This window comes from Phaenicophaeus curvirostris, chromosome 9 (genome assembly GCF_032191515.1).
Source record: "Phaenicophaeus curvirostris isolate KB17595 chromosome 9, BPBGC_Pcur_1.0, whole genome shotgun sequence".
Classification (NCBI taxonomy): Eukaryota; Metazoa; Chordata; class Aves; order Cuculiformes; family Cuculidae; genus Phaenicophaeus; species Phaenicophaeus curvirostris.
The window spans coordinates 3,444,819-3,470,316 of NC_091400.1; the positions used below are offsets into that span (position 1 = coordinate 3,444,819).

At 39.1% G+C, this 25,498-nt stretch overlaps 1 protein-coding gene across 1 annotated transcript in view; it reads right to left on the reverse strand.

The window, feature by feature from the left end:
• Positions 1-25,480, reverse strand: part of ANK3 (ankyrin 3) — a 345,846-nt gene extending 320,366 nt beyond the window's left edge. Inside the window, exons 1-2 of the mRNA XM_069864352.1 lie at positions 25,434-25,480; positions 11,046-11,106 (exon numbers count right to left, since the gene is read on the reverse strand). Of these exons, the coding sequence (XP_069720453.1) occupies positions 11,046-11,066 (21 nt within the window). The 5' untranslated portion in view covers positions 11,067-11,106; positions 25,434-25,480. The remainder of the gene's footprint in view (positions 1-11,045; positions 11,107-25,433) is intronic.
• Between the last annotated feature and the right edge of the window lie 18 nt (positions 25,481-25,498).

Consider the following 25,498-nt stretch of genomic DNA (forward strand, 5'->3'; position numbering starts at 1 on the left):
ATTAGTTTGTAGCACATGCTACATACTTGATGAACAAGTTGTAAAATAGTCAGGAGTGAGAAACAGTGAAGTGAGGACTTGTAAACAGGAGTGACCAAGTTGAAATTTAACCTCCTACTATTTTTTTCTTAAGATCTATCAAATATTGACCAAGGATGATAGTCATGCATATGTTTCATTTGATCTTTCAGAAGCGGTAAGCTATTCACAGAAAGGTAAGTGTCTTGCGGACAAAAATACTGGAATGCTTGAAATAAAGTGATAAGTACAAATAATAATTGGGATATGGTGCATAGGCTATATTCCAGTACTTGTCTGGAAATGGATATACATCTTTATAGTCATTGTGCTTGACCTGAATCAGTGAAATGTGGCAACATAATACCATACAACGATGGCTGGAAAGAGTGATAGAATGGATGACTGCTTCTAGCAAATATGCAGGAAATTAAAGTAGTTTCCTTCCTTCGCTCCCAAAATGGCTTTAGTACATGGACCATAATTTAAAGGAAGCAGTTAAGCAGCAAAGATGGTAACAGGACACTGATACTGACAGCAGGCAGACAGGGATACACACAGAGGTGAAAGTGTTATGAAGGAATAAAAGAAGGAATGAGCTTGGTTTCTGGTAAGAGGAAGTTACCCATATAATTCACAAAAGAAAGTTTGGATCTCTATGTAAGAAGAGGTATAGAATAAAAATAAGGGGGAAAATAATTACCCTTACTCAAGCATTATTCTAAAAGAATTTAAGAGTAAAGAAATCCTAAATGCAATCACAGTGTACACATTGTGTCATCACACACTGGAGCTGGCAATGCAGGGCAGTGAACCTCTCAGGCATGCACAATAAATGCAAAGCTTTAAGAGAAGCCTTTCTGCGTGCATGCTCCCCCATCGGTCTGTGCATATACCATGGCCTTGGGCTTTTCAGAAAGCATCAGGCGTACAGCACATGCTAAGAAAGCTTTCCACGCATGCAGCAAATCCAGCAATATTGGTTGCTATCGAGCCTTACTGCATGCACATTTGCAGAAAGGTGAAACAACACATGTGCTGCAAGTCTGCTGCTTCCTGGAAGCACTGAATTTGACACACAAAACAACGATGAACACACATATCCATATTTCCTTATAGAAAGTAGAGCTCTACACATACTGCTGCTGGAGAGGAAAGCCATACATAAACCTCAAAAGCCACCACATTCAACAAGACAGTTCACTATTTTGACACAGAGTCTGACCATCCAGCCTGCTAAGCAATGTAAAGCTCTTGATCCTCCTCAGAAGCCTTATAAGCTTATCACAGCCTTCCCTGCTTTTGAGAAGACATCTTTCAACTGAAAAAAATGGCATAAAGTCTGAAGTCAACAAGTTTTAACCACACCATTAGAGTTTACAACAAACTAAACAAAACCTCTCCCTGATTTTCTTTGTTGTTGTTGGGTTGGGGAGAGTTGTCTGGTTTTATTCTCCATTCCCTCCCCCAGTAAAGGCAATGGTAAATCATCATTGGCAAACACATTAAATAGATACATGTACCTTACCATTTTAGCCAGGTCAGTTAAGGAGGACTGACTGGTTTCAGTGAGGGTTAAAAATACAACATTTCAGGTCATTAGGCAGTAAGCTTCATTTCTGTGATCATGCAGACACATGCCAGACAGCTGAATATCTAAAAGCACATGAACAAGTGATTAATGTTAATACCTTAGGATCAATTCTGAATTCCTACTACTGTAAAAGTGTTTCTGCTGATTGCCGTTCTCCAAGAACCTTCTAATTTCCTGAAGCCAGGGGTATAAGACAAAGCTCTGTGCCATAATTACTCTCTCAAACACATTTTTAAACTACAAACTCCACTGAGTGCAGCACACCACAGACTGGTGTAGGTGATCTTTAAAGTACAAACATATCCATATTAAGAAATATAAAACCAATATTGTCTGCCTTAATGTTCTGTGTTTCACTAAACAAACACCATGTCACTCCACTGTACTCTGCACAAGGAGAACGCTGTGCTGGTTATTGGCTTTGTACAATCGTAGTTGGAATGCATGCAAATGTAAGCTTATCAGGACAGCCACCATTTAGTACTACTGACATTTATAATGCTACTAGTAACAATTATTAGAAATCCAGAGTTTCTCATTAAGTAACTAAATTGTATATTTTCTTGATATTTTCTCTATTTTCTTGATATTTTCTCAATGGGCAAGATCCTGGAGTATCAAATGAGAAACGTGTTGTACTAGAAAAACCCTTTAATGAACTTTCTGTACATTCACTAAAGTCTCTCTCCCTGGTAAAAAAATCGTGCCAATCACAAAACGACAAATTTCCAGCAGTAGAGAACTGTGTTTATAGTCTATAGTGATGGTGTTCAAGTATCTGCTTATGAGTATTTGGAAAAGAATTTCAGAATTAGAGAGTTAAATATCACTTATAGTAAAATGAAGTTTTCTGAATAATGACACGACTGATGTAATTCACAGCCTACACAAGATGCCTTTGGGTATATCCATTACCATTTACTTTACAGAGCAGGAGTAAACTCCACCACACTCATTACGATAAAAGAGCTTTACTTATTTATTTCACAACTCTAAGGGCCTTTTTATACTAAAACAGCAAATTGTTTTATTTGTTTCGCAATGTGATTGCAAAACAACAACTGTTAACCCTCAGGCTAACAGTCAAGACACTAAACACTTTGCAAAGAGATCTGTTCTTCACACACAAGAAGTGGCTTTGGGATTTCTGGGAAACTGGAAGAGATGCATTTCTATCCAGAACTGCCATCACAAAGACGAGGTCCTCCTCCACTTCCTCCTGTATAACTCCAGCCTTCCCCGAGCACTCAGATATTCCACAAGCCTTTTTAACTCACTGAAGCAGCAGCTGCCTCCCTGCACCCCAACTGAAACAGAACAACTTTCTGCTAGATCATTTGTGTGAGCTACGTCAGATAGCAAGCGCTGAGATGGCACAAGGGCATTAGGCCAGAAGCACAAAATCTTCATTTTAGCAGGGACACCTCCATGTGGAGAACTGCCTTTTGAGAAGCTTTCAGCTGCCTTTTTGTTTGTTTCCTTTACTTAACCCGTTTAATGTCAGGCTAAAGTGGAGCATGTAGCTTCTACATTACCAGTCTGACACCAGCAAAGAAATAATACAAGCATTGCTCATTTTGCACTGTTAGACATGCACATCCAATTCAGACCACACACAAGCCCATATAAACCACCCAGGGGCGCTGCTCAAAGAGCACTTGGTGCTCAGCCACACCAAGATAACCCAACAGCAGTAGATGTATGAGGTCAATCACTAAAACCTTTCAAAACCAAACATTTAAAAGAAGCAACAAAGAGCTAAAGCTGTGATCCAGCAAAGCACCAGGGAGGCGTTGAAGTTTAAACCAATGGCATATACATGTGCTTTGCAGAATTCAGACTTAAATGGTTCAGATGAAAGGCACCTGGAGGCGCCTGAAACTGATATTTAGGGAATAAACCTCTTGCAAACACTGCAGCAATTTTGGTTTATCTTTTTCTTTATTTTATCATAGCACCAGAGTTTCTTCCACCCTTACCAGATATTCATGCACAGTCACTTCTTCACTCAACTTCCTTAGCACGTTTCAACAACAAAGAGCATTTCTATTAAGTAGTTATGTTTGGGAACTACTCTATAATTTAGTTCCAAACACACCACTGAATCTATAGGTAAGGTTTCACATACGTGTGATACAAATAAGTACCTATAATATTTATTAGCATTCTGTTTATAAAAAAATGTGCAAAACAAAATATAAACTAATAAAATCTATCACTTCAAATCCTCCTACAAAAAAAGCGGCACACAAAAACCATCATGCTTTAATTTATTTTCATGTTACATGTATTAAAAAGTCAATGACTAGAATATTTTTAAACGGTACTTATAAATGTATATGAATGTACATGTTATGAAATAGGTCTTATAATTAACCTCACTGTTTGTAACTAGCATCCTTATATGTTCTCACCTATGCTATGCAGAGGCACAATAATTAAGACCGCAGTGTTTTGATGCAACACACCATAGTCTTATACATCACTTTCATTTAGAACTTAGTGTAAAAGGAAAGTGTATAGGAAAGTGGTTTTCTTCCCCATTCATTTCTGAAAGGGTTGCATGACCTTTGCATATCAACTTCAAAAGAATATATTTATTTTAGGAATAAATAATGGAAAACTACCCTACTCCTCATGCTCTTCTCCAGTGAGCTAAGGTTTTGACACATGTGAAAACAAGCGTTCTAACATATACACACTACCTCAGCACTAATACATTATTCATTTTTCAGACTGAACTAGTAAAAATTGTAAATCAAAGCTAAAATCAAAAGTATATGCCCTTTCTTTGTTCATGTGACAGCTTTTTCCCAGTGGTTGCAAAGGTGGCGAAGATAATTTTAATGAAGTCAGCACCTAATAAGTTTGTAAGGCTACATAGTACTGAAAGTTACGATAAAGTTAAAGAACTAGAAAAATATTTAAACTCAGGCTTTTAGAGAGCTTCCAGGCCAGTAGTGGGGAAATAAAATAAGACAAAGATACAAAAAGCATGTTTAGCAATACTAACGTTAACATGTTCTATAAAACCCTGGTGTCTTAATGATCGTTTGTAGTACAGCATTTGAATTAGGCTTCTGAATCTACATATAAGAAGATTAGAATCAAGAATCAATAGAAGGGTCCATTCAGCAGAAATAATCATTTATCCAAGTAACTAAGTTTTGGCATCACCTTGATCTACCAGATATCGATCTAGCGTTGATTTGCCTTGTGAAAATTGGTCATTTAAGTTTTAAAAAACAACAGATCAGAGACTGAAGAAATGAGTTGAAGCAAAATTGCCAGAGGCAGAAACTCTTACTGTAAGTTGTTCTTAAGTAACAACAAAAATGTAAATCTAAAAGGCATGATGAAACTCTTGTCCCATCTAAAACTATGTACAAAACCCCAGCAATTGTTCTTATTTTGTGAAAAGAATCTTCATTACTAAACATTTTTTGTGCTTAAAAGATCCATCTTTTTTAATGTTTCCAACACCTTCAGAATTCAAAAGGTCATGCAAAATGGATAGTAACTGCACTGTTGATCTCTTTAGTTAACAGCCACTTGCCTAAAAAAGATTAAACAAAACACTCATTTTTCTTTCGGTTCTTTCCATGCATTTAAGCATTTTTTTTTTAAACTTTATCTCCAATTTGCATGGTTCTACAATGGACAATGTAAATACATGCTGTTCATTTTTGAAAGGCTCAGCTGTATGTACATTTGCATCTCAGCTGATGAAATAAGTACAGTAGGATGTTTCCAAGCCTACTCATGTAGCATAAAATGCATTAATTTTTACTAGCATTCTTGTAAGTCCAACATATACATTGCCTTTACATATTTTAAATATCAAATCCATATCCCTAGGATAACACACACCCCAATTATTACTTTCTTAAACAGAAGCAATAAAATTATTCCCATCTGATTTTTGTTTTACCTAAAAAAAAATGATAAGTCAAATTACAGAAAATTAAGTGCTAGATCCTTTGTCATGGGAGAGGATTATATTACCTTGAGTTCATAATGTGACTCTTAAGACCCAAAGCCTGTTACAGATAAACACAAAAATGATGTGGAAAATAGCAGGTCCTTCAAGTGAGCATTCACAACAGCCTAAAAAGAAACCTCATATGGGACAGGCTTCCCAGCTCACTAACAATTAACCACTGTTGAACAAAATATCTTATTATAATAAATGTAAATAAAATAAATAGAAGACATGTCAGTCTATTTTCTTTCTCAACAAAAATCCAGTTCTTCGGTTCTTTATTGGGTGGAAGACTGATCATTGGCCCCTCAACCAGAGATAAATTAAAAATGCCAGTCCCTCCTCCTAGCACACTGCATACTTGTTTCCTTCCAAGGATTACAACCTCAGAGGCTTAGTATTCTCAGCAGCTGAAGCACTATGCTGCATACTCTGCCTGCGTATTATTCCTGCTGTACATCCAAAGGACTCAGTCTGCTTTCTGAAGGAATCTGAGGCCACTCTATTTAACCCCCTATGTACCAATCACAGCTTCATTTTTTTCCCTCTGCTGGCACAGCAAACCACCTGCACAGTTGTATGGATGATAATTGAACCATAAGACAAGGAAAAAAAAAAACCAAACCAACAACAAAGCACCAGCATCCTCTGGAAACATCAAACTAACAAATGTAAATCATGTTTTCCATTGATGTGGAAAAACGAGGAACAAAAGCACATAAAAAAGGGAGCAGGAAGTAGCAAGTGAGGAATTCACCATCAGGAAAAAAAAAAGAAAGCAACTAAAAAAACCAAAGAGCTGATCCCCAGATGCTTGTTGGAAACCACCATTTGCTCCCCAGGAGGAGGTCTGAACACTATGGGCAGTAGTGTCTTAGGTTCTACAACAGCAGAGCGAAAAGAAGTCAACAGGTAGGACCATGAAGATTCCATGATCTCTGGTTTTTAACTTTTTAAAGGGGTCCCTGACCATATTTTTATGAAGATGAGAAATGTATTCTCATTGGGAACACGGTCCTAATAACTATCTAACATAAAAGGAACAAAACCCCTCTTTTGTTCTTAAATATGCTTCATGTCTTTGAACAGAGAATATGAGCTGGCTCTCAACTTTCTGGTAAACTTTAACATAGGTTGGTGCTTCAACTGTTTTATGAGCATGTGACACAATTAAGCAAGCCATTTTGTGAACACTGCGACTTACCCTGTCTGCTCCCCACCCCTGCTTAGATTCTTTGCTGTGTAATAATGAGCTAAGCTCACATTACAGTGGATGAACTGGGAATGTGAATTTGTCTGTCCACCTATTTTCATGAAGCTTGTGGAAAATTAACTTTGAACTGTTTCTGCTCTGTCAAATTTAATCAAAAACAGCCAAGAAGTTCAAAATATCTTGAGTGTCAGAAGGGAGAGGCTGACAGGAAGGATTACTGTGCAGGAAAATTCAGCTGAAAAAGTACATTCTTTCACAAAAACATTCTGTCAGCTCATTGCAGGGTTATGCATTTACTAGCCCATACAGTAACACATTCAGCAGATTTAAATATGTAAATCTTTGTCTTCCCAACTAGTTATCCCCATGCGATTGCATTTTGTTAGTAGAGCCACAATGGGCAGTTTTAGGATTCAGGCTTCTTCCCATACTTGGCTCTGCTCTCTATTTCCATCTCACTTCTCCTTGCACCTGGCAGCTCCTACCAGAGTGCTTACCAGCCAGCAGACACTGTGAAAATGAGAAATAGGAGAGCAAGTCATAGTAATCCAGTATTGTATGCTCCCCTCTCTCCTCTAGTGTTCACGGATCCTCTGGCTGCGGCTGCTGCTTTCCCAACCGAGCTGATAACAGCAGCCAGAGGAACTGAAGGGGCTGCTGAAAACAGCAGATCAGCTGGACACAGACAAGCAGAACAGAAGCAGCTACCCATGAGCTTTCACCCATTGCCACCTCCACAGAAGAGCTGTGTTGCACAACTCTTCAGACCTGCACAGCTTCAGCCTCTGTGAGGCACTAGGCAAATAACTATATTTGGCATGTCAGATCCCAAACATTATATGGATCCACACATTGGTTTTGCATCAATTTTGGAGCCAGATCTATTAAGTAAGCGTAAGTGGAAATGAAACAATAATTCTTCTTTGACTAAACACAGAAGTTTAAATAGCTACAAATCACACTCTTCCTCCAATAACTTCACTGCTTTCCCCCAAACACTTCAACAGTATAAACTGTTTATACTTCAGAGGCAAGTGCATACAATAGGTATGGAGCTTGTTTTCAACACAGTGGAGAAATAATTACCCTGAACTTTCCACCTCCCACCTGCAATTCCTCCCCAAAAGAAACAATTGCAAGGCTAAACAGTGATTTAGCCGAATGGCTGGATGTTGGCACTGTGATACACAACTTGTAACCCTGCTGCATGAAACAGTTCTTATGCATCCTTAATGACCAAGAAAATTCACAGCAACAAACAACAATAAAGGGAACTTCTAATTTCCTAGTCCTGCAGCTTTTCAACCTGCTACCTCTGGGATCATTTATGCTTTGGAAAAAACAAAAACCAAAAAGGTTTTCTTTCCTTTCATTCTCTGCTAGAGAGATTTTATAGCAAAAATATAGTAAAGAATTTGTAACGCCTACAAAACTTAGCTGAACCAAACTTCCTTGTGGTTACTGATTAACAGCCCTATTATTTATTAAGTGACCTCAGCACAAGATTTGTCTTTTAGCTTTGCCTTTAAGACTTCAATTCAGTTTTCTACATCTTATACCGAATCTTCCAGGAAAACTACAACTCACAGTCACAACACTGCTACTAATTTCTGGCTCCAGTCCTGGAACATGTGTCCCTGTTCTGGAGAATGAGTCATCAGAATGCTTCAACAGAAAGCAGAGGTGTTCTCAGGTACTTTCCTGAAAGACAGACAAAAGTAAGAAAACCAGCACGATATTGGTATTAATTGGGTAGCAATACTTTTGCTCTCCTATTCTTGTGAGGGAGTAAACAGATATGTTTTGTACTGAAGGATGGTGCAAGGGAAAAGTAGAAAGTGATCCAGAACCCACTGAATTCAGTATAAAATTAAGCATCTACTCCAGGCTCTGAATAGTTATTCAGGAAGCAATATAATAAACTTAGATCACAAAAATCTGGTTAAAAAAAAAAATCAGCAGCTCTGAAGGAGCATTTATCCTGTTATTTTTCTTGTTTTCCCCTAAAGTCTTACTCCTGTAAGAATGCTTGTGGCTCTGTAGTTAATAATCTATGCTTGACTTCTTATAGGCAAGCGATCATGTTCATTAAATTTACATATGAATAAACCATCCAGATTAAATTTGCTTACAAATAAAGCTGCAAAGAAAAATATAATGTACAGAGTTCTGTTAGATCGTAAGATCTGCAGCATGGAGAACTGTCCACACAGGTCTTGAAACAACTCATTCTATCCCTGTCCTTGTGGGTCTCACAGTTTTGAAAGTCACTTTTTTGGCTTATATTTTATGAACAGAGTCAACAGATGCCCAAAGAATTTCCTTTTCAAATCCCTCTCTACATTTTACTCCCGCTTGTTCACCTTCTCAAAAGAGAGAGACAAAATCCTGTAACTAGAAGGAATCAGATTAGCCTAAATAATTTAACGGGAGTTGAGAATACTTGGCAAGTATAGAAATGCACATATATTATCTTTTTCTTCCATAAAAGCTGATTCTTGGAAGCCTGACTTGACAAAAGCACATACAGCATTCATTTGTGGCTCCCACAACACCTTTTCATGCAGCTGTTGGAGAAAACTCAGTGCTATCTGGAATTAGAGTAAATTAGATGAAAAATAGACCAGATCTAATTTGGCAAGATTCAAACAGATTCACATTGCCTAAGGCTGAAGTCTTAAACTTAAGATAAAATAGCTTTTACCATCTCTACAGATTTATGCCAAAAATACTTCCCATTTCTGATTTAAGGAACCTTCTCTCACTGATATGTGATGAGCATTTCTCACTTTTTAGCTTCTGTGGCCTCTGAAGCAAGGAAGAAAAATGCAAGTCTTTCTTCAGATTTGGTAACACTACAGAAATATCAAGAAGATACAAAGAAAGCAGGGTACTTTTTACTTAGTTTCTCCTATCCTGGTGGCATAGGACAAAACTACTTGTTGCACACGATAAGACCACTGGTTTTGAGCAAAGGAAAGTTTTGGAAACACCCTGGAGAGAAATGATGTACAACATCACTGGGTAATGAAAAGAGACTAGCGATTTGTATTTCCATTATTGCACAAAGATCCAAACTACAGAAGAACCCCGCCTCCTACACACAAGAGTAAATAAAAGCCCTTCTAACTATTCTATAAAAAGAGTGTGGAGGGCAGGAAGTCTTGGAAAAGAAATCCCATTGTCCAGGTGTGCATACAGGAGAAGGACAGTTTTTGAGAAGTGGTAAAAACTGCCTTCTTCCTAGATCCAAGCCCACCTGCAATAAAGGTCATTATTACCTGGTCACATGGCACAACTTTGAATTCTTAAAGTTCAAACTGAATGGTCATTTATATCTCGGGAACAAGGAGTAGTGTGTATTTATACACTTCAATGCAATTTAATTAGCCATATCCAGGCACATCTCCCGTTTGAAGCGGAAGGTCAATTTGCAAAACAGTTTAAGCCAGCAGTCCCTTGGGTATCTTTGTATGATACAGTTAAAAGTTTACCACCAAACCATTTAATGTTGTTTATTTTCTAAATCTTAAGGCTGAAACCCACCATAACCAAGTTATGTTCATGCTTTGTCTCTGCTTCACTTCAATACACAGCAGATTTTTTTTTTTTTCCCCTCTGTTTGTTCACTTAGGGCTGTCTCCATTCAAATTGATTGTTGAGACAGAGGGAGGGAGGAGGTAGATGGAATGCAGCAAACCCCCATCCCAACCCCCAGCTCTGGGATTTTTCCTGCTTCTTTTAGGTTGCAGTTACCTGGAAGGCTCCACAGTAACATCACATCCAGTATGCTTGTCACTTCTAACAAAGTGAAAGCACAACAAAATTGGTTGGTACCTTTATAACAGTGTCAATATCTATCATTAAGACAATTCAAAAATCAATGTCTTCTAAATATTTTGCACTTTTAAACAATAACTTTATTTTAAGACAGCCTCTGACTACAGGGGTTTATGGTGTGCAGACCCCATTCAAGATCAATTTCAGCTGTCAGGCCAGGCAGTGTGATGAACTTAGCACTGAGAACAAAGCCTGCAATAGCAGTAGTCATCTCCCAGATTCTTCTGAGGAATAAAAACGATCAGAGAAATGATTGAGAATATGCAATATAAACAGCCAATGTTCTGAGAGACAAAAAGCACAGACTGCTCTGTAACCATGACAGCGAAGGTTAGAGGATACAACTGAGCAGTTTGTGACCATAAATATCTTTGCCTTTAGGCTCCAGCAATTTGTACCCTAAAGCACTCTGAAGTCATTTCTTTAGAAGACTGACGTTCAGCAAGAGCACTGGAAAATCTGCAAAAATTAATGCAGTCCTGGATAGTTTATAATTCCTCCCAAAACTATGAAGATCCTGAAGAGATTGGGAAAAAGTGTAACATGCCAAAAGCATTTGTTTAAACCTGACACTCGCTATTAAGTGCAGGGATGAGAGGGGGAGAAAATGCCTAGGATGTTCGAAGTCTCTAAATTTAAATGATTTCCTAACCAGAAATTGGGTGCAAGTCTCAAAATATTACATATGTTCTCAAGTTCAAGACTTATTTCTACTTGTTCATTGGATTAAACACAGGAGAAAAATAATTTGTATACAAATGCAAATTGGATAACTTTCTGCTAATAGCGAAACACATCATTAAATACATATTTCTTGCATTTCAAAGCATTTTACTGTAATTTAGTGAAGATTAATATTACAATGTTACCCTCTTCAATTTATTTTTCTAATGAGCATGCAATTTTCTACTTGGCTAATCATTGAAACATGATTATGAAACGAGAATGCACACATCACTGAGTCTCAATTGAAGAACATGGGGCTCATTTATTAGAAGTTAGCCATGTCAGAGAAATGAAAATAGATCTATGGAGTTTTAGTGCTGAACAGCATAAAACAAGATCAGTTTTCATAAGAGGTTGGTTTTTTCCCCTGGGCTGTGGCAGGGGATGGGGAAAGAAGAAAAATTAGCACAGCATGTTCCTTCCTTTAGTAACTGTTACTTAAATTTATTGTTATTTATAGCAATTGTTATTTAAATATAAACTACGTTCTTCCATAAGGAATATCAACCCATGGGTTTGAATAAAGATTTAAAAAAAAATCTTTATCCACATTAAAAAAAAATTAAGTAATAATGCTACTTAATTTCTTTGCCTTCAACAGGTTTAAGTGGTAGTGAAATGAAACAAATCTCTAGATCCATTTTCAAATTAAAGTAATTTTTTACAATTAGCCAGTGTGCATACTAGAGGTCTTTCCATCTTTAATAAAAGTATTTACTCTTTATTAGATACTCCAATGACTTTATCCTTCAAAACCACCATATATCACTATACAACAATCAGTTTTATCAGCATGACTGAAACAATGCAAACATTTATACTTGTTCTAAAATAAATTAATCATTAACTGGAAGAGTTACTTAAAATAGGAAAGAACACATCTTTTATATTTAGCATGATCAGAATATCACAAAGCTTCAGCCAGTACTTGGAGGGGATCAGTAGTTCAGACAGACAAAAGCCCTCTGGGCATTCAACAAGCTTTCTGACCCAGAGAATAATCAGCTACGTGGTAGGTAGGAGCATCTGCCAGGAAAGCAGAGCAAAAGAAACAGTATGACAAGAGTGACAAACATGTACCATTGTAAGCAGGAGAGATCACAAACAAAGCAGCTGGCAAGCTGCTAGAGGGGGATTGACAAATCAGAATAAAATAGCCAGAATGTTCCTTTGATCAGGGGGAGTGCAAGACACCTCCACGTTGGCAGAGGTTTCTGGAGGAACTGCAGTCCTAGAGGCACTGCTGAGTCAGTCACTAGCAATAAAAATTCAGCCTCCACCTTTTGCTCACCTGACTCCATACTCTAACCACACTGAGAGTGCACATTTCTGTCTTAGGATCTATGTCCTCATTTCATGTTGGGCTGCCTGGTTACGCAGGACACAATGCTAAACACCGAGAAAATACAGAAATCTTACTGTTGATGAGTGCCAAGGGTTAAATAGCCAGAGTTAAAAAGAGGCAAGAAGAAATAAGTTTCAGGTGAGTGCTTGACTGCAAATCTCAGAGCAGAGAATACTTTTCACCACATATATTTAGTGAAAAAGCATGCATTATTGTGTTCTGTGTCTTGCACCAGTGTGGTGGACGGTCCTTTCTGGCTTGGCAGCTAGAGCAATACTTCAGAGCATAGAGCAGTCCCAGGAATCACAGAGCTCACTCACAGTAGTATTCAGGAGTTCCCTGTAATGCTAATGAGAAGAGTCAAAATTTCAGAGAGATAGGATTCCTAGGAAAATAAATTCAAGAATGGTTTCTCTCTTACAGGCTTTGTCTGAACAGACATTCAAACACAACAGAGTTACTTTTTAAATGTGTTTTTAGTCAAGGATAGAGAGGAGAACAATATCAAGCAATGCAAGTTTCATCATTATCTAATCACTATGAAAAAAAAACCCCCAAAAAATTGATGTTGAAATACAGAAGATTACTGTAATGTCAGAGACCCACTCCATCACCCATAATCAGCCTCAAGATTTCTATCAATGTCAGCAGGTTTTCAAGCCCAAGCTTTGTTTGACATGGTTCATTAAACATAAGGCTATTTCTTAATGCACAGTTTTCTGTTCCAGATTATCAGAGCCAAACACATTTAGGTATAGAGGGGGAATGGTAGCATCTACATCACAAGCAGCAAAAATGAACAATGAAGCTTCCACAGAACCACGGAAAACAGCACCTGTGAGGGAAAAACTGCCAAAACCAGCAATCGAGCACCAAGGACTTGACAAAAGTGCTAGCAGAGAGCTCGTCAATCCCAGATAAAACCATCACCATTTTCCCTGGTCATTACATCATCTAAATGAGCATTCCACAACAGGAGCATGCACTCTTAAGGTCTGTCATTAAGAGGAGCTGCATTGGATCCAACTCTGGAGACAACCGCTGCCAGTCAGCACCTATGAGAAGCCTAACGAGTCACCAGCTCTGCACACACAAGGGACAGAGCCAAGTCCAATTCCCCAACAGCATAGGACCTACCAAGGTACAAAGAGGAGAGAACAGCAGACTAGTGAGTCACTGTGATGTATGGATGACAACTAAAGGCTGCATCCCATTAAATACACATGTAACCTTGGTTAATTGAAGCATTGCTACAAAATAACAGAATTGCATTTTTTATTTCAGCCAGTGGAAGCCATCACAGACAGCAGCAGTCACACAACATTTTCTTTTCATCCTTTAGTTAGGAATAGTCACAGTAAAATTTATTACTATTTAACTCTTCCACTATTGTTATTTTTACAGAATATACTATATGAAACTCACTATAATGTGTAGACACATTTCCGGGAAGGTGAAATTTGTTTGTACATTATACTTAAAAATATGTAACTTATATCAGTGCTTTCCAAGTTTCTTAAGGTTTAGAGTTTCCTTGCTATTAAGGAATACTGTGTATAATTTTAACTCACAAAAAAGAAAAAAACCGAGCAAGGGCTTTGAGCGACTAGTACAGCTGGACTTGCTACACTTACATCATCCACAACAGTCACAGACAAGAACAAAGGGGTTTTACATAATAAACCACAAAACATTAAAGTGGTTTATTTACATTAGTAGTTAAAGTTTTTTCAGATACTAGTGTCCTTCATGCAGAAAGCTTAATATGCTTATCACACTGAGCTGCCAAACCCATCTGCAGTGTGTGGAATTGGCACAGAAGTAAGCAGATGATGATATTACAGGTGTCCAAGACAATTACTTCTCCTTCAGTGAAGCACTCTGAATGGTATTCCTTTGTGTTACTTAACTGTCCAGTTAAAAATATGCGCTGGTTTTGGCCTGGATAGGGTTAATTTTCTTCATAGTAGCCAGTATGGGGCTGTTCTTTGGATTTCTGCTGGAAACAGTGCTGACAATGCAGAGTTGTTTCAATTATTGTTGGGAAGTGCTTATGCAGAGACAAGGCCTTTTCTGCTCCTCACCCCATTCCACCAGCAAGGAGGCTTGGGGTGCAGAAGAAGCTGGGAGGAGCACAGCTTGGACAGTCGACACAAACAACCAAAGGGATACACCTTCCCAAATGATGTCCTGCTCAGCGTATAAAGCTAGAGGAAGAAGAGGGAAGGATGGAACCTTTGAAATGATGGCATTTATCTCCCTAAGTAACAATCACACGTGGTGGAGCCCAACTTTCCTGGAGATGGCTGGACACACGCCTGCCAATAGGAAGTAGTAAATTAATTCTTTGTTTTGCTCTACTTGCCTGTGTAGCTTTGCCTTACCTACCAAGTTGGTGCAAAAATATTTGTTGTTTTTAACATAACTTTAAAGCAGTATATCTCAGCTTAGAATAAAATGTATTAATCAAAGTAAGAACTGTTAGAATCCATGCATTTTTATCCCAGCAAGAAATAAGTCTGTCTATTCTGGTAGCAAAGAGTCCTGGAACTGATCAATTCTTCAAAGGTGTGATTTTTATTTTCATTCAGCTTGTGGGACAACCATTTGTCAAGCTTTTTTGATTCTCCAGTTTGGTGCAGATGTCAAACAATCCTAAATATTGACCAGACGGTTCATCTGCAACCTCTCGAGTTGCTTTGTATGCGTCCACTTCAATACTGGCCTTCACTTGGTTATTAACTATTGCAGAAAGACATGCATGACGCTCCTCATCTCAAGGCTCTCATTTCATTACAAGATTTTGGAACCAGCTGTACATTCGTTGGTGGTCTCCATGCCACATACTTGGCTGATATTGCTAGTAGTTTTCACTGCTTTATGTCCCCCTTTGAACTCTCTACAAGAAAATCGTTCAAATTTGCTTTTTTTCCATGTTTAATTTGATAGCAAGAACAAAAATCATCAGCATAAATAAGTAGAGCTCATTTAATGCTTTAAAAATTATAAGCTACGTAAGCACAATTAAATAAAAGCTTAATCCAAAATAAACATCACAGTTTACAATGACAAAACCAGCAATTTTGCACCAACCCAATATTAAAAGCTGTCTTTATCTCAGCCTATGATTTTTCTAACTTCTACCCTTCTGAGTCTCTCCCCAGTCCCACTGGGGGAAGTGAACAAGCATCTGTGTGGTGTTTAGTTGCCAGCTGTGGTTAGATTACACCAACATACCACACAGCTGATTAAATAAAATTATCATCCTTTCCACTCTTCCATTACAATATTCTGGTTTTGTTAACTGTAGTACAAGCAGGGCATAAAAATGCAAGCACAAGCTTTATGGAATTTGCTGTGTAACTTATGAATGTGTTTTTACACATATTCCTCTTAAGCAGATTATTTTAGTTGGTAGGATTCATCTATAGTGGATATGTAAAACAGGTTCTGTTTCTAAGCTTTTTTGTCTCCTATATCTACCCTTTGTAATAACCGTATTTGGTGTATTTCCCTCCTCAACTGAGGATATATTAGAGCTCAGTATAAGGGTGGTGATCTTCATGCATTTGCTTTTCAAGCTATACATCACTACTGAATATTTTCTTTTGTTCCTGTCTGATCAAGGGACTATTGTTCGACAACACCATGTTCTTTAAAAAGTTCGTTAGGAAGATGGACACATTAAGGACAAGGGAAGGAGACTGCAGAAGAGACATGCATTTCATTATTATTACAATGATGATCGGAACATATGCAACATAAAATGAAGAGTGCTTAATCACTTCAAAGGCATGTTGTTACTTACTTGTATCACAGTAACAAGAATTCTAAACTGCTTATCACAATCCAGTGTAATTCATTTGCAGAACAAAGCACACCACTTTGAGAACAGTTTAAATTTAGCCAAGTAAACGTGGTTGTTTCTATCCAGTAAAACCACAGATGTCACAGTGAAACTATACAGCATCAAAACAAATACAGCACAACCATTAAACAGGGAGAAAGAGCGTCATAGATAAGCAACAGTATTAAAACTGCCAAGCACAGACAAAACAACTTTTAAAGGACAATTACATAAAACACTACCTAGAATTATGATTCTCTCGGAGAAAAGTTGTTTCTTTAGCTGTATCATAGACTTCCTGATGAATGCTAATAAAATATGAAAACACCAGTATGCCAGCAGTATCAGCATTCCAAATACTAAATCAATCACAATTCACAACAATCAAAAATTGGGAGCTGAGGTTGTCCAGATGAGGCACAGCTTAAGAGGAATATTTGGAAGAGCGATTACAAGTGGCACAAAATTCCCCTGTCCTCTCCCACACAAGCCCAAAGGACTGATACCCACCCAGAGCCACTGACGGTGATGGAGAGGGGCAGAAGGAATGTTAACAATCTTCCCCTTTTGACCCACATCAAGACTGAGATCACAAAGCAGCTTTGCAGGGATGGAGTCCATGAAAAGAAATACAGGCCACACACAGCAAAGCATGCTGAACTGACATAGACTGATGCACAGCTTTCTTCCTTTTCTCTGAACTTGTTTGATTTACGACTCAATTAGAACAGCAGACTTTATCATCTCATCTTTATATTGCAACTGTTGCTATTTTTCACGAGACTTGACAAAACAGCTTCATTTCAGACTTAGTGGCCCTCTTATTGCTAGTCCCAGACTTTTCCAAGCATTAAACCAAATGCAGGTAAATACATCACTATTTTGCATAGCCTTCCAGAAAGTTACTGGTTCTAGCGAGTTCCCCTAGAATGCAATATAATCTCCTGCCTGAGGATCATTGGAAGAGTACAATACTCTTCAGACCTGTCATGTGATTTCTGAATGTATTTAGCTTGCCATCTCTGGCCGTGCTTATTTATGAAACATTTCATCACAGAAATCAGAGGAAAGTCCCCACGTATTTACATAACATCTTCTGCAGCAATAAAACCAGGTAGAAAGACACCTGTCCTGCTCCCTGCCACAACTTTGGTACAGTTCATCTTTCCTCAGCTACAGAAACTTTTCAAAACTGTGCTGTTCACCAAAATGCCTAAAGGCTGAAAAAGCAAACCCTGTATCAAGATAGTAAGGAAAAGCAGTGACTTCAAGAACACAAAGTATCTTATTGAATTAAGGTCATTTGACAAAGTAATATCAGAGAGGAGGAAGACGGAAAACAGACAAGGTTTTTATCAAAGAATTGCAAGGATCACCAGAGCACAGCAGATTTGATGCACCAAGGGAAGGATAGGAAAAAATAAGAAAGAAAAACTACAGAAAATATAAAACTCTCAGCTGTGTTAGGGTACTTAGAACTAAGGCGGGCACGGGAACGAGATGTTGAAGCTACAGGCTGAGTTCCCAACTGAGGATACAAGCAAGTCTCAGGTTGAGCCTTCTGAGTTACATAGGGTTCTGAATATAAAAGGTGAGCACAGGCACTGGCTGGTGCTGTTCTACATAGCAATTTTATTAGAGGCAGATGCCATTTAGAATGTTCTTGCCTTTTCTTATTCACTCTAACTTGTTCCCACCAGAGGCTCTTATCCCAGAGTAAAGCCAATTTGTGCATTTGCAAAGTCATGACCTGTGAAATTATTTGCCTCCTCAGACATGTGCATATTTGCTCTCTCTGCAGTACTCTTGGAACAGGAGCGAGCAGAACTACGGTGTAGAGGAAGAAAGGAAATTGGCTCTGCTGTCAGAGATTCAAAACACTGAATCACACATATAGATCGTTCACCCACAAACGGGAGTCACGTCTGTGGCACAACAAGCTATTACTTGCAAAAATAAATGTCACTGAAGGATTAAGTCCACATCCTGAAACGTGCTGGACTTGGTCCCATCTTTGTCAGGCTGCAGGTATGGTACTCTAAGAATTTGAGTTTAATTCCCCAAATAAAGCAAAGAAGGCTTATGAGGCTGTGCAGAAGAAAAAAAGAGAGAGACCACTTCTTATTCATCAACAGCGTGAACGTGATGAGGTGAAGTATGCCACTACACAGGCTGGGGTTAAATATTATTAAAAGCAAGCTGCCTATGCTACCTGAGTCAGGGCACAGAGCAGCTGCTCCACACTACTAGAAAGGACACTGAAAGCAAGAACTCTGGGCACGTAAATGCAGATTAAAAAACAAACACATTAACAAAAAGCTTAAGGCCAGATATTTAGAAGTCATGCGGATATTTGACTTTTCCTAATTTCAAGCCCAACAAAACTTCACAACACAATCAGTTCATAACTATCATACCTGGAGTCTCCAACAACTTCAGAAGCAAGCCTAAGGGCATATAATGTTCTCAGGGGAATTGTCTTAAGAGGCTGTTAAGAGTATCTTTAATCTTTGTCTTCCTTTACCTCAGCTTTTACCACACCTTAAAGGCAACTTGCTCCACAGTTCTGGGTGATATACATACAAGTTTACGTACCTCAGATGTTATACAAAGGAGTCATACGAGTAGAGATATGGAGCAGTAACATAAGTACTGTACCTTAAATCCAATCTATGATGAGAGTTAGTCATTTACAGAAATGGCCCAAGATAATCTACAAAACCAAAAGAAAACCAAACCCACCACCAAAATGAAACACGTAACTTCTCTTTTTAAATAAATTATAAAACTCATACTAAGCCTCCCTCTTTCTGATTTTTAATAAAAATAAACCAATAAATGTTGACAATAAAATGTTTTCCTTTACAGAAGAGCACTGAGGTCACTGGAAGGTTAGCAATGAATAATTTTAAGTTTTCAAAGAGCTACCAAATTTATTCATTCCTATAGATTTTCCTTCAAAGATTATTGTAAAGCCACTACTACTCTTTCTGCTTTTGCCAAGTTAATTAACCTCTCCCTTAACACCTATCACGATTATTACTATATGTCACTACTGTTACTTTTTAATATTACAGAATATTTCTACCTATAATTGGTTGACTCTTCTTCGGTCTTTTTTCTTTCCCTGAATGTAATATCGATTGGTAGAAGTGAAAGCCAGCTGACTCTTTATATATTAAGTTGTTAGTGCTTTATTATGCCCCAAAGATATAATTTAAAGAGCACGCTGGGGTCACTTAGCCTTGCATGCTACCTCTGCCCCATTCACAACGCACATTCATTACCTCAGCAAACTTGACCCAAGCACCTTCATAAAAGCATCAGTCCTGCAGTACAAAAGCAAAGCTGTCTGCTTCTTGGGATTCCTCCCCAGCACAAACAGAAAGCTCCAAAGGAAGGGGAAAGAAGTGAAGAAACAAGGAAGATTCTAATCACACAAATCAGCTGTACTTAATAAGCAACACCTGCAGTTCTGCTGCTCATCCCCACCTCTACGAGCCTTGCTTTCCCCTTACAAAAAGCCTCACTTTTGTGCTTTTAAATATCTGTGGCAGGTTCACATGCAGACCAGACTCATGTCAGCACCAAAAGGAAAAGCTAATACTAACTATAAGTTTTTCAGCTTTGCCAGTTCTAGTCTGGTGTGGCTGGGACTTATTTGCACAGTAAGTCCAGCAATTTCAGGATGAATTTTCTTTGAACTAGTCTTAAAGCTGAACAGGTGTTTGAGGAAACAAACCAAACTGCTCTGTAGCCCGAGGCTGCACTAAGCTATTGAACTGACAGAAATAAGTTCAAGATTATAGGGTAGAAAAGATTAAATAAAATCTCCCCCTCCAAAAAGTGAGGCCAAGAAACAGAAAAGCAGATAATGTTTTAAGAGCAAGAGACACACAATGAAAATCTACAGAATAGTAAACCGAGGCAAAAATATTTGCATATAATGTTTCTAAGAAAACTAAGGCTCCCCAACACAGAGGGCTTCAGATTTCTAACTTTCAAATTCAGAAGAAAAATAGAGACAGCTGCATGAACATCTTCTTAATGCTAAGTAATTCCTCACCAACTGCATAATCAGCACCTTCAATACAGTAACGGGGAGAAATTCTACCAACAAACTAAAGCAGAACTTCTATTGATTATTTGGTCAGGGTGTGGTCATTCATAACCTTTCCAATTTCTACTTTTCACAGAGCAAACTAATTGTTATGGAAGCTAGAGAATCTATATTCTTTCTTTAAAAGAAAAATAAACATACTTACAATACTAGTAACAACAGCATGCAAAGACCATAAAATATACATCTGTTCTACACAAGGTCTGAAAATTACCTCTATTAGGATTGCTTTAAAAATACTTTCCAAAAATAGATGCTATATCACAGAGGTTTTAAAACCTAAAATCAAGTCTATAAAGATTCTCAGTGAGCAACAAGCTCTATGCCATGCATATGCTATCAACTACTCTGTCATTGCAGAATGTTACTTTAGTTTCTCCTGCTAAAAGGAGTTGTCATCACAACCTGCTTAAAATAACAGAGAAGATAGGTGTAGAAGCGTAGCCAGTTCTTCCTTTAGCACCAGCTGACTACAGCTTTACAGAACTCCTTTCATCAGGCCATAACATTTTCTAAGTCATTATGAGACGGAATCGATAACACCTACTGATAAAGTCATGATGCATACACCAGATATTATATGGAAACTTTGAACAGTCTCTCCTTTGAAGGACACCAACCTAAGTACGACCTTGGAGAATAACTTTCAGAATTTTAAGAGATTGAAGGAAATATGGTATGTGTTTTCTCTTCAGTGGGAACTGAAGTTTTGAATTGATTTAATAGTCACTTAATTATATTGTAATTTCTTATAATACTAAATTATTTTTTGGGGATTTCACAGAGTGTAGACAGAAAAGACTAAGCAGGATGGGTTTTGCTCAAGACTACTAAAACTGTGCAAGACTGTAAGAGTGCACAGTCATCACATGAACAATGAGGCAACGATAGACCACCAATTTCACCATCATACTAGTCAATAATTTAATATAGCAATTTTCCTGTCCTCTTTGTCCCATTTTTCTCAAACTGTAGCATATCCTCTCCATGCAGTCATCCTGCATCCAAATAGCAAGGACAGAAGAAACATACAGTGCAAGCAACTGTTTTCTATGTATTTTATGTGAATGCTAATGTAATTCAACAATTCAAAGAAAAGCTACTAGCACCAACCATCAGGCAGTACACATAAATTATCAGAAGAGTTGCAAAGTTTTAGCATTTCTTAAACACCAAATACGAGACTAACAGTTTGGACTTCCTTCTTTTTCCCCCCCTCCTCCCTCCATTAAAGGAAAAGAGAAAGCAATATTTTATTTCCAATTTCAGCCTAATTCCTCCAACTTTTCAGAGAAGAAAGTGACCGAATCCAAACTAGTATTATCACATTCAAGAAAAAAAATAACACCTAGAACAATTTTGAAGGATTTGTTTTGAAAAATTCAAACTTCAAAATTCTCCATTTCCTTCTTAGAGTTGTCAGCATCATAAATACCTGTTTAACATCATGCATTTCAGCATTCAAGCGTAAAACCCACAGAAATACTTTATACTGGCCTCATGCCTCAGGTTCTCTGAAAAAAAGCTAAGACGTGCCATGGGCTGTTTAAAAGAAAACTCGGGCCAAGTCATTGTCAAACTCCCTCAAGGAGCTAATGAAACTTTGCCCGATTAATGATTGCAAAATCGTGCTTTTCTCAGAAATAATGCAACATGCCAGGTCTTATTTTGTCATTCTAAGAGCCGTGCCTACAGGAGTACAAGGACCATTGTCAACAGCTTATCACAAAACCCAAAATACATGGGAAATATTCACACTTGAGACAGCAGAATGGCAAAACCAACTTTTCGTGGGTAATCAACCACTGGATTAGTATGTCAACAGTTTTTACCTTGTGTCAAGAGTGCTGAGTTTTGAGAGACAGTATGTAAGAACAGAACTCCAAGAATTTCAGAAGAAAGTTAAACTGATAAAAAATGAAGGATAAAACCAGAATAGACAGATATAGGCAATTTACTGCCAATACTAACATTTGTCTAAAACTGAGACTCAGGCAATCTGATCCGTATGCTACACAAACAGGGAGTTTGGTGGTGGTGTTTCTTTTTTAAACTGCAGAGCTACCATTTTCTCCTAAGTTTTCAATGACTGAAGAAAGATCAGGTTTATTATTGTTTTTCAGAGCAGCTATGGTTGGACTTGCAGTCTTACAAATCACATTCAAAAGCTCATTCTGTGAAATAAGTTTTCAACTTCGAAGGTAAATTATTATTGGTATGTGAAAATAACACGGCTTTCCTATCTGAACAGTTTGGGGGTTTTCTTCCTCTGCAAAACAGTATGACCACTGTCTCCTTTTCCCACCAACGCCTCAGTTTTAATTTAAGCGTCACAAAATGTATAAACGTTTCTCATTTCTAAAATTCAAAGTCAGTTCTCCTCCAAGCCATAGACAAACTCCGAACTTTCAGTACCGTAAGCTGGCTAGATGTAAGCACCACCCTAAAAGTATAAAGCCTGATCTAACTGTCTTCTCAAACCAACAAGAAATCTGCTGCCCTTGATTGTTTGAGATGATCAGACTCCAGAGGACAAAGCTGAACCTTCCCAACAGCCCAAGATATAACATAGGCAGCTTGGAGGCTGAGTACAGTCATTTAAGGTCTCAGTGCTTCAAGACTTTAAACGCAGCCTAAGTTACAAACCCTTAGTTTGGAAGCTGCCCACTTTGTGAACACACAGAAGGCCACATTTTCCCCATTTATCCTTGAGCCAGATGTTGGAAGAAAAGAAACAAAAATGCCTAGAGTACCAATACCACAATAAGAAGTGCCATCATCACATCCTAGGAGCTCTCCTTCACATACCTCATGAAATGCAGAAGTGATGGGCAATGGGACCAGCAGCTTGTTGAGCCAGAACTGAGAGAGCCAGAGCAGTGCTTTACTTCTAACTGATCAGTCCTCTTAGGGTGTTAATTTACATTCCATTTTAAAGTATGAATACTGGACAGATTTGAGGGAGAAACATGAGAAACCACAGCATTCTACAATGACAGTGATAACTGGACAGAGAAGAGGGGATATTAAGTATTCTAAGTATTTAGGAAAAGTGGTATTAAAAGCAGGGAGAGTTAATGAATCAAAAGATATCAACTTTACCAAAAAAAAAAAAAAAAAAAGGAACAAAGGATAAAGCTTATTCACCCTTGAATAATTGTATCTTTAATCTTACAGTTTTCAGTTTTAGTTTCAGGAGTTCTGGGCATGTAGCCCAAAAAAAAAAAAAAAAAACAAACTAAAACCCAACAACATCACATTTAACATACTTTCCCAATTCTTTAAAACTTACTTCTACTGGGAAAAGTGTCATTTTGCTGGTCAGGCATTGTGTAATAGGCCAAAATGTGCTCTTTCTCTGCCCCGAGAACACAAGTCTTCGCAGTTAAAATTGATTATGCCGTTTGCGTTCAGCTGGAAGAACACTGGATCAGTCGGCTCCCTCGTGACACAAGGCAGTGTTTGTTGGAGCAACAAGCAGAACACAATTACATTGGCTACTTAAGTGACACACGAGGCTCCTTCACCCGCCCCTGCGACATGGATCTAACCACTGTGGAGAAGGGAGAACTGGGGAGGAAACCAACCCCTATGGCCGTCTGTGCTGTCAGCTGCATGTCGTGGTGGAGCCTTCCACCTGCCTCGCTGTGAGCGAAAGCAGCGCTGAGGCCAGTTGGCCATAGACCGAGTTGCCCCTCAAGCAATGAGGCACGAGCCAGCCACCGCCTTCCCCGGGGTGGCCCACGGCCCCATATCAGCAACCGATAATTTTTTCCTAATGTTCAGCCTGAACCTCCCCTGGCAGAGCTTGAGGCCATTCCTCTTGTCCTGTCCCCTGTCACTTGGGAGAAGAGCCCAGCTCCCTCCTCTCCACAACCTCCTTTCAGGTAGTTGTAGAGAGCCATGAGGTCTCCCCTCAGCCTCCTCTTCTCCAGGCTAAACACCCCCAGCTCTCTCAGCCGCTCCTCATAAGGCCTGTTCTCCAGCCCCTTCACCAGCTTTGTTGCTCTTCTCTGGACTCGCTCCAGAGCCTCAACATCCTTCTTGTGGTGAGGGGCCCAGAACTGAACACAGGATTCGAGGAGCGGTCTCACCAGTGCCGAGTACAGAGGGAGGATAACCTCCCTGGACCTGCTGGTCACGCCGTTTCTGATCCAAGCCAAGATGCCATTGGCCTTCTTGGCCACCTGGTCTTCGTGACTGAGGTGCGAAAAACGAACATTCCAGAGAAGCAAAGCACCATACGACACCCTCACTCATCACTGGCGCGTTGAAGCACCTTCACGGATTCATAGGATCACTAGATTGGAAAAGACCTTCGAGATCACTGAGCACAACCGTACGTGTCCGCTACTAAACCACAGCCCTAAGCACTTCATCTACTCGTCTTTTAGAGACCTCCGGGGATGGGGACTCCGTCACCTCCCCGGGCAGCTGTTCCAACACCCGATAACCCTTTCGGTGAAGAAGTTTTTCCCGCTGTCCCATCTGAGCCTCCCCCGGCACAGCTTGAGGCGAATCCCCCTCCCCGCGGCACCGCTGGGGTCGCGGCGCTGGTTTAAAACACGGTTTTACCCCTTTTTACCCAGGAAAAGCAGAGCGGAGCGACCCGTCCCGCCCGGGCAGGGCAGAGGGGCTGCCGCTTGCGGCGAGAGAACGGAGAGAGGAGGAAAAAAGAAAGGAGGAGAAGCACAGAAAGGAGCCGCCGGTGCTCCCCGAGGGCGGCGGTGCGAGGGATGCGCGCTCACCTGGTCGCCGCCGCCCCGTCCCGCGGGACGCGAGGAGGAGGAGGAGGAGGAGGAGGAAGAAGAGG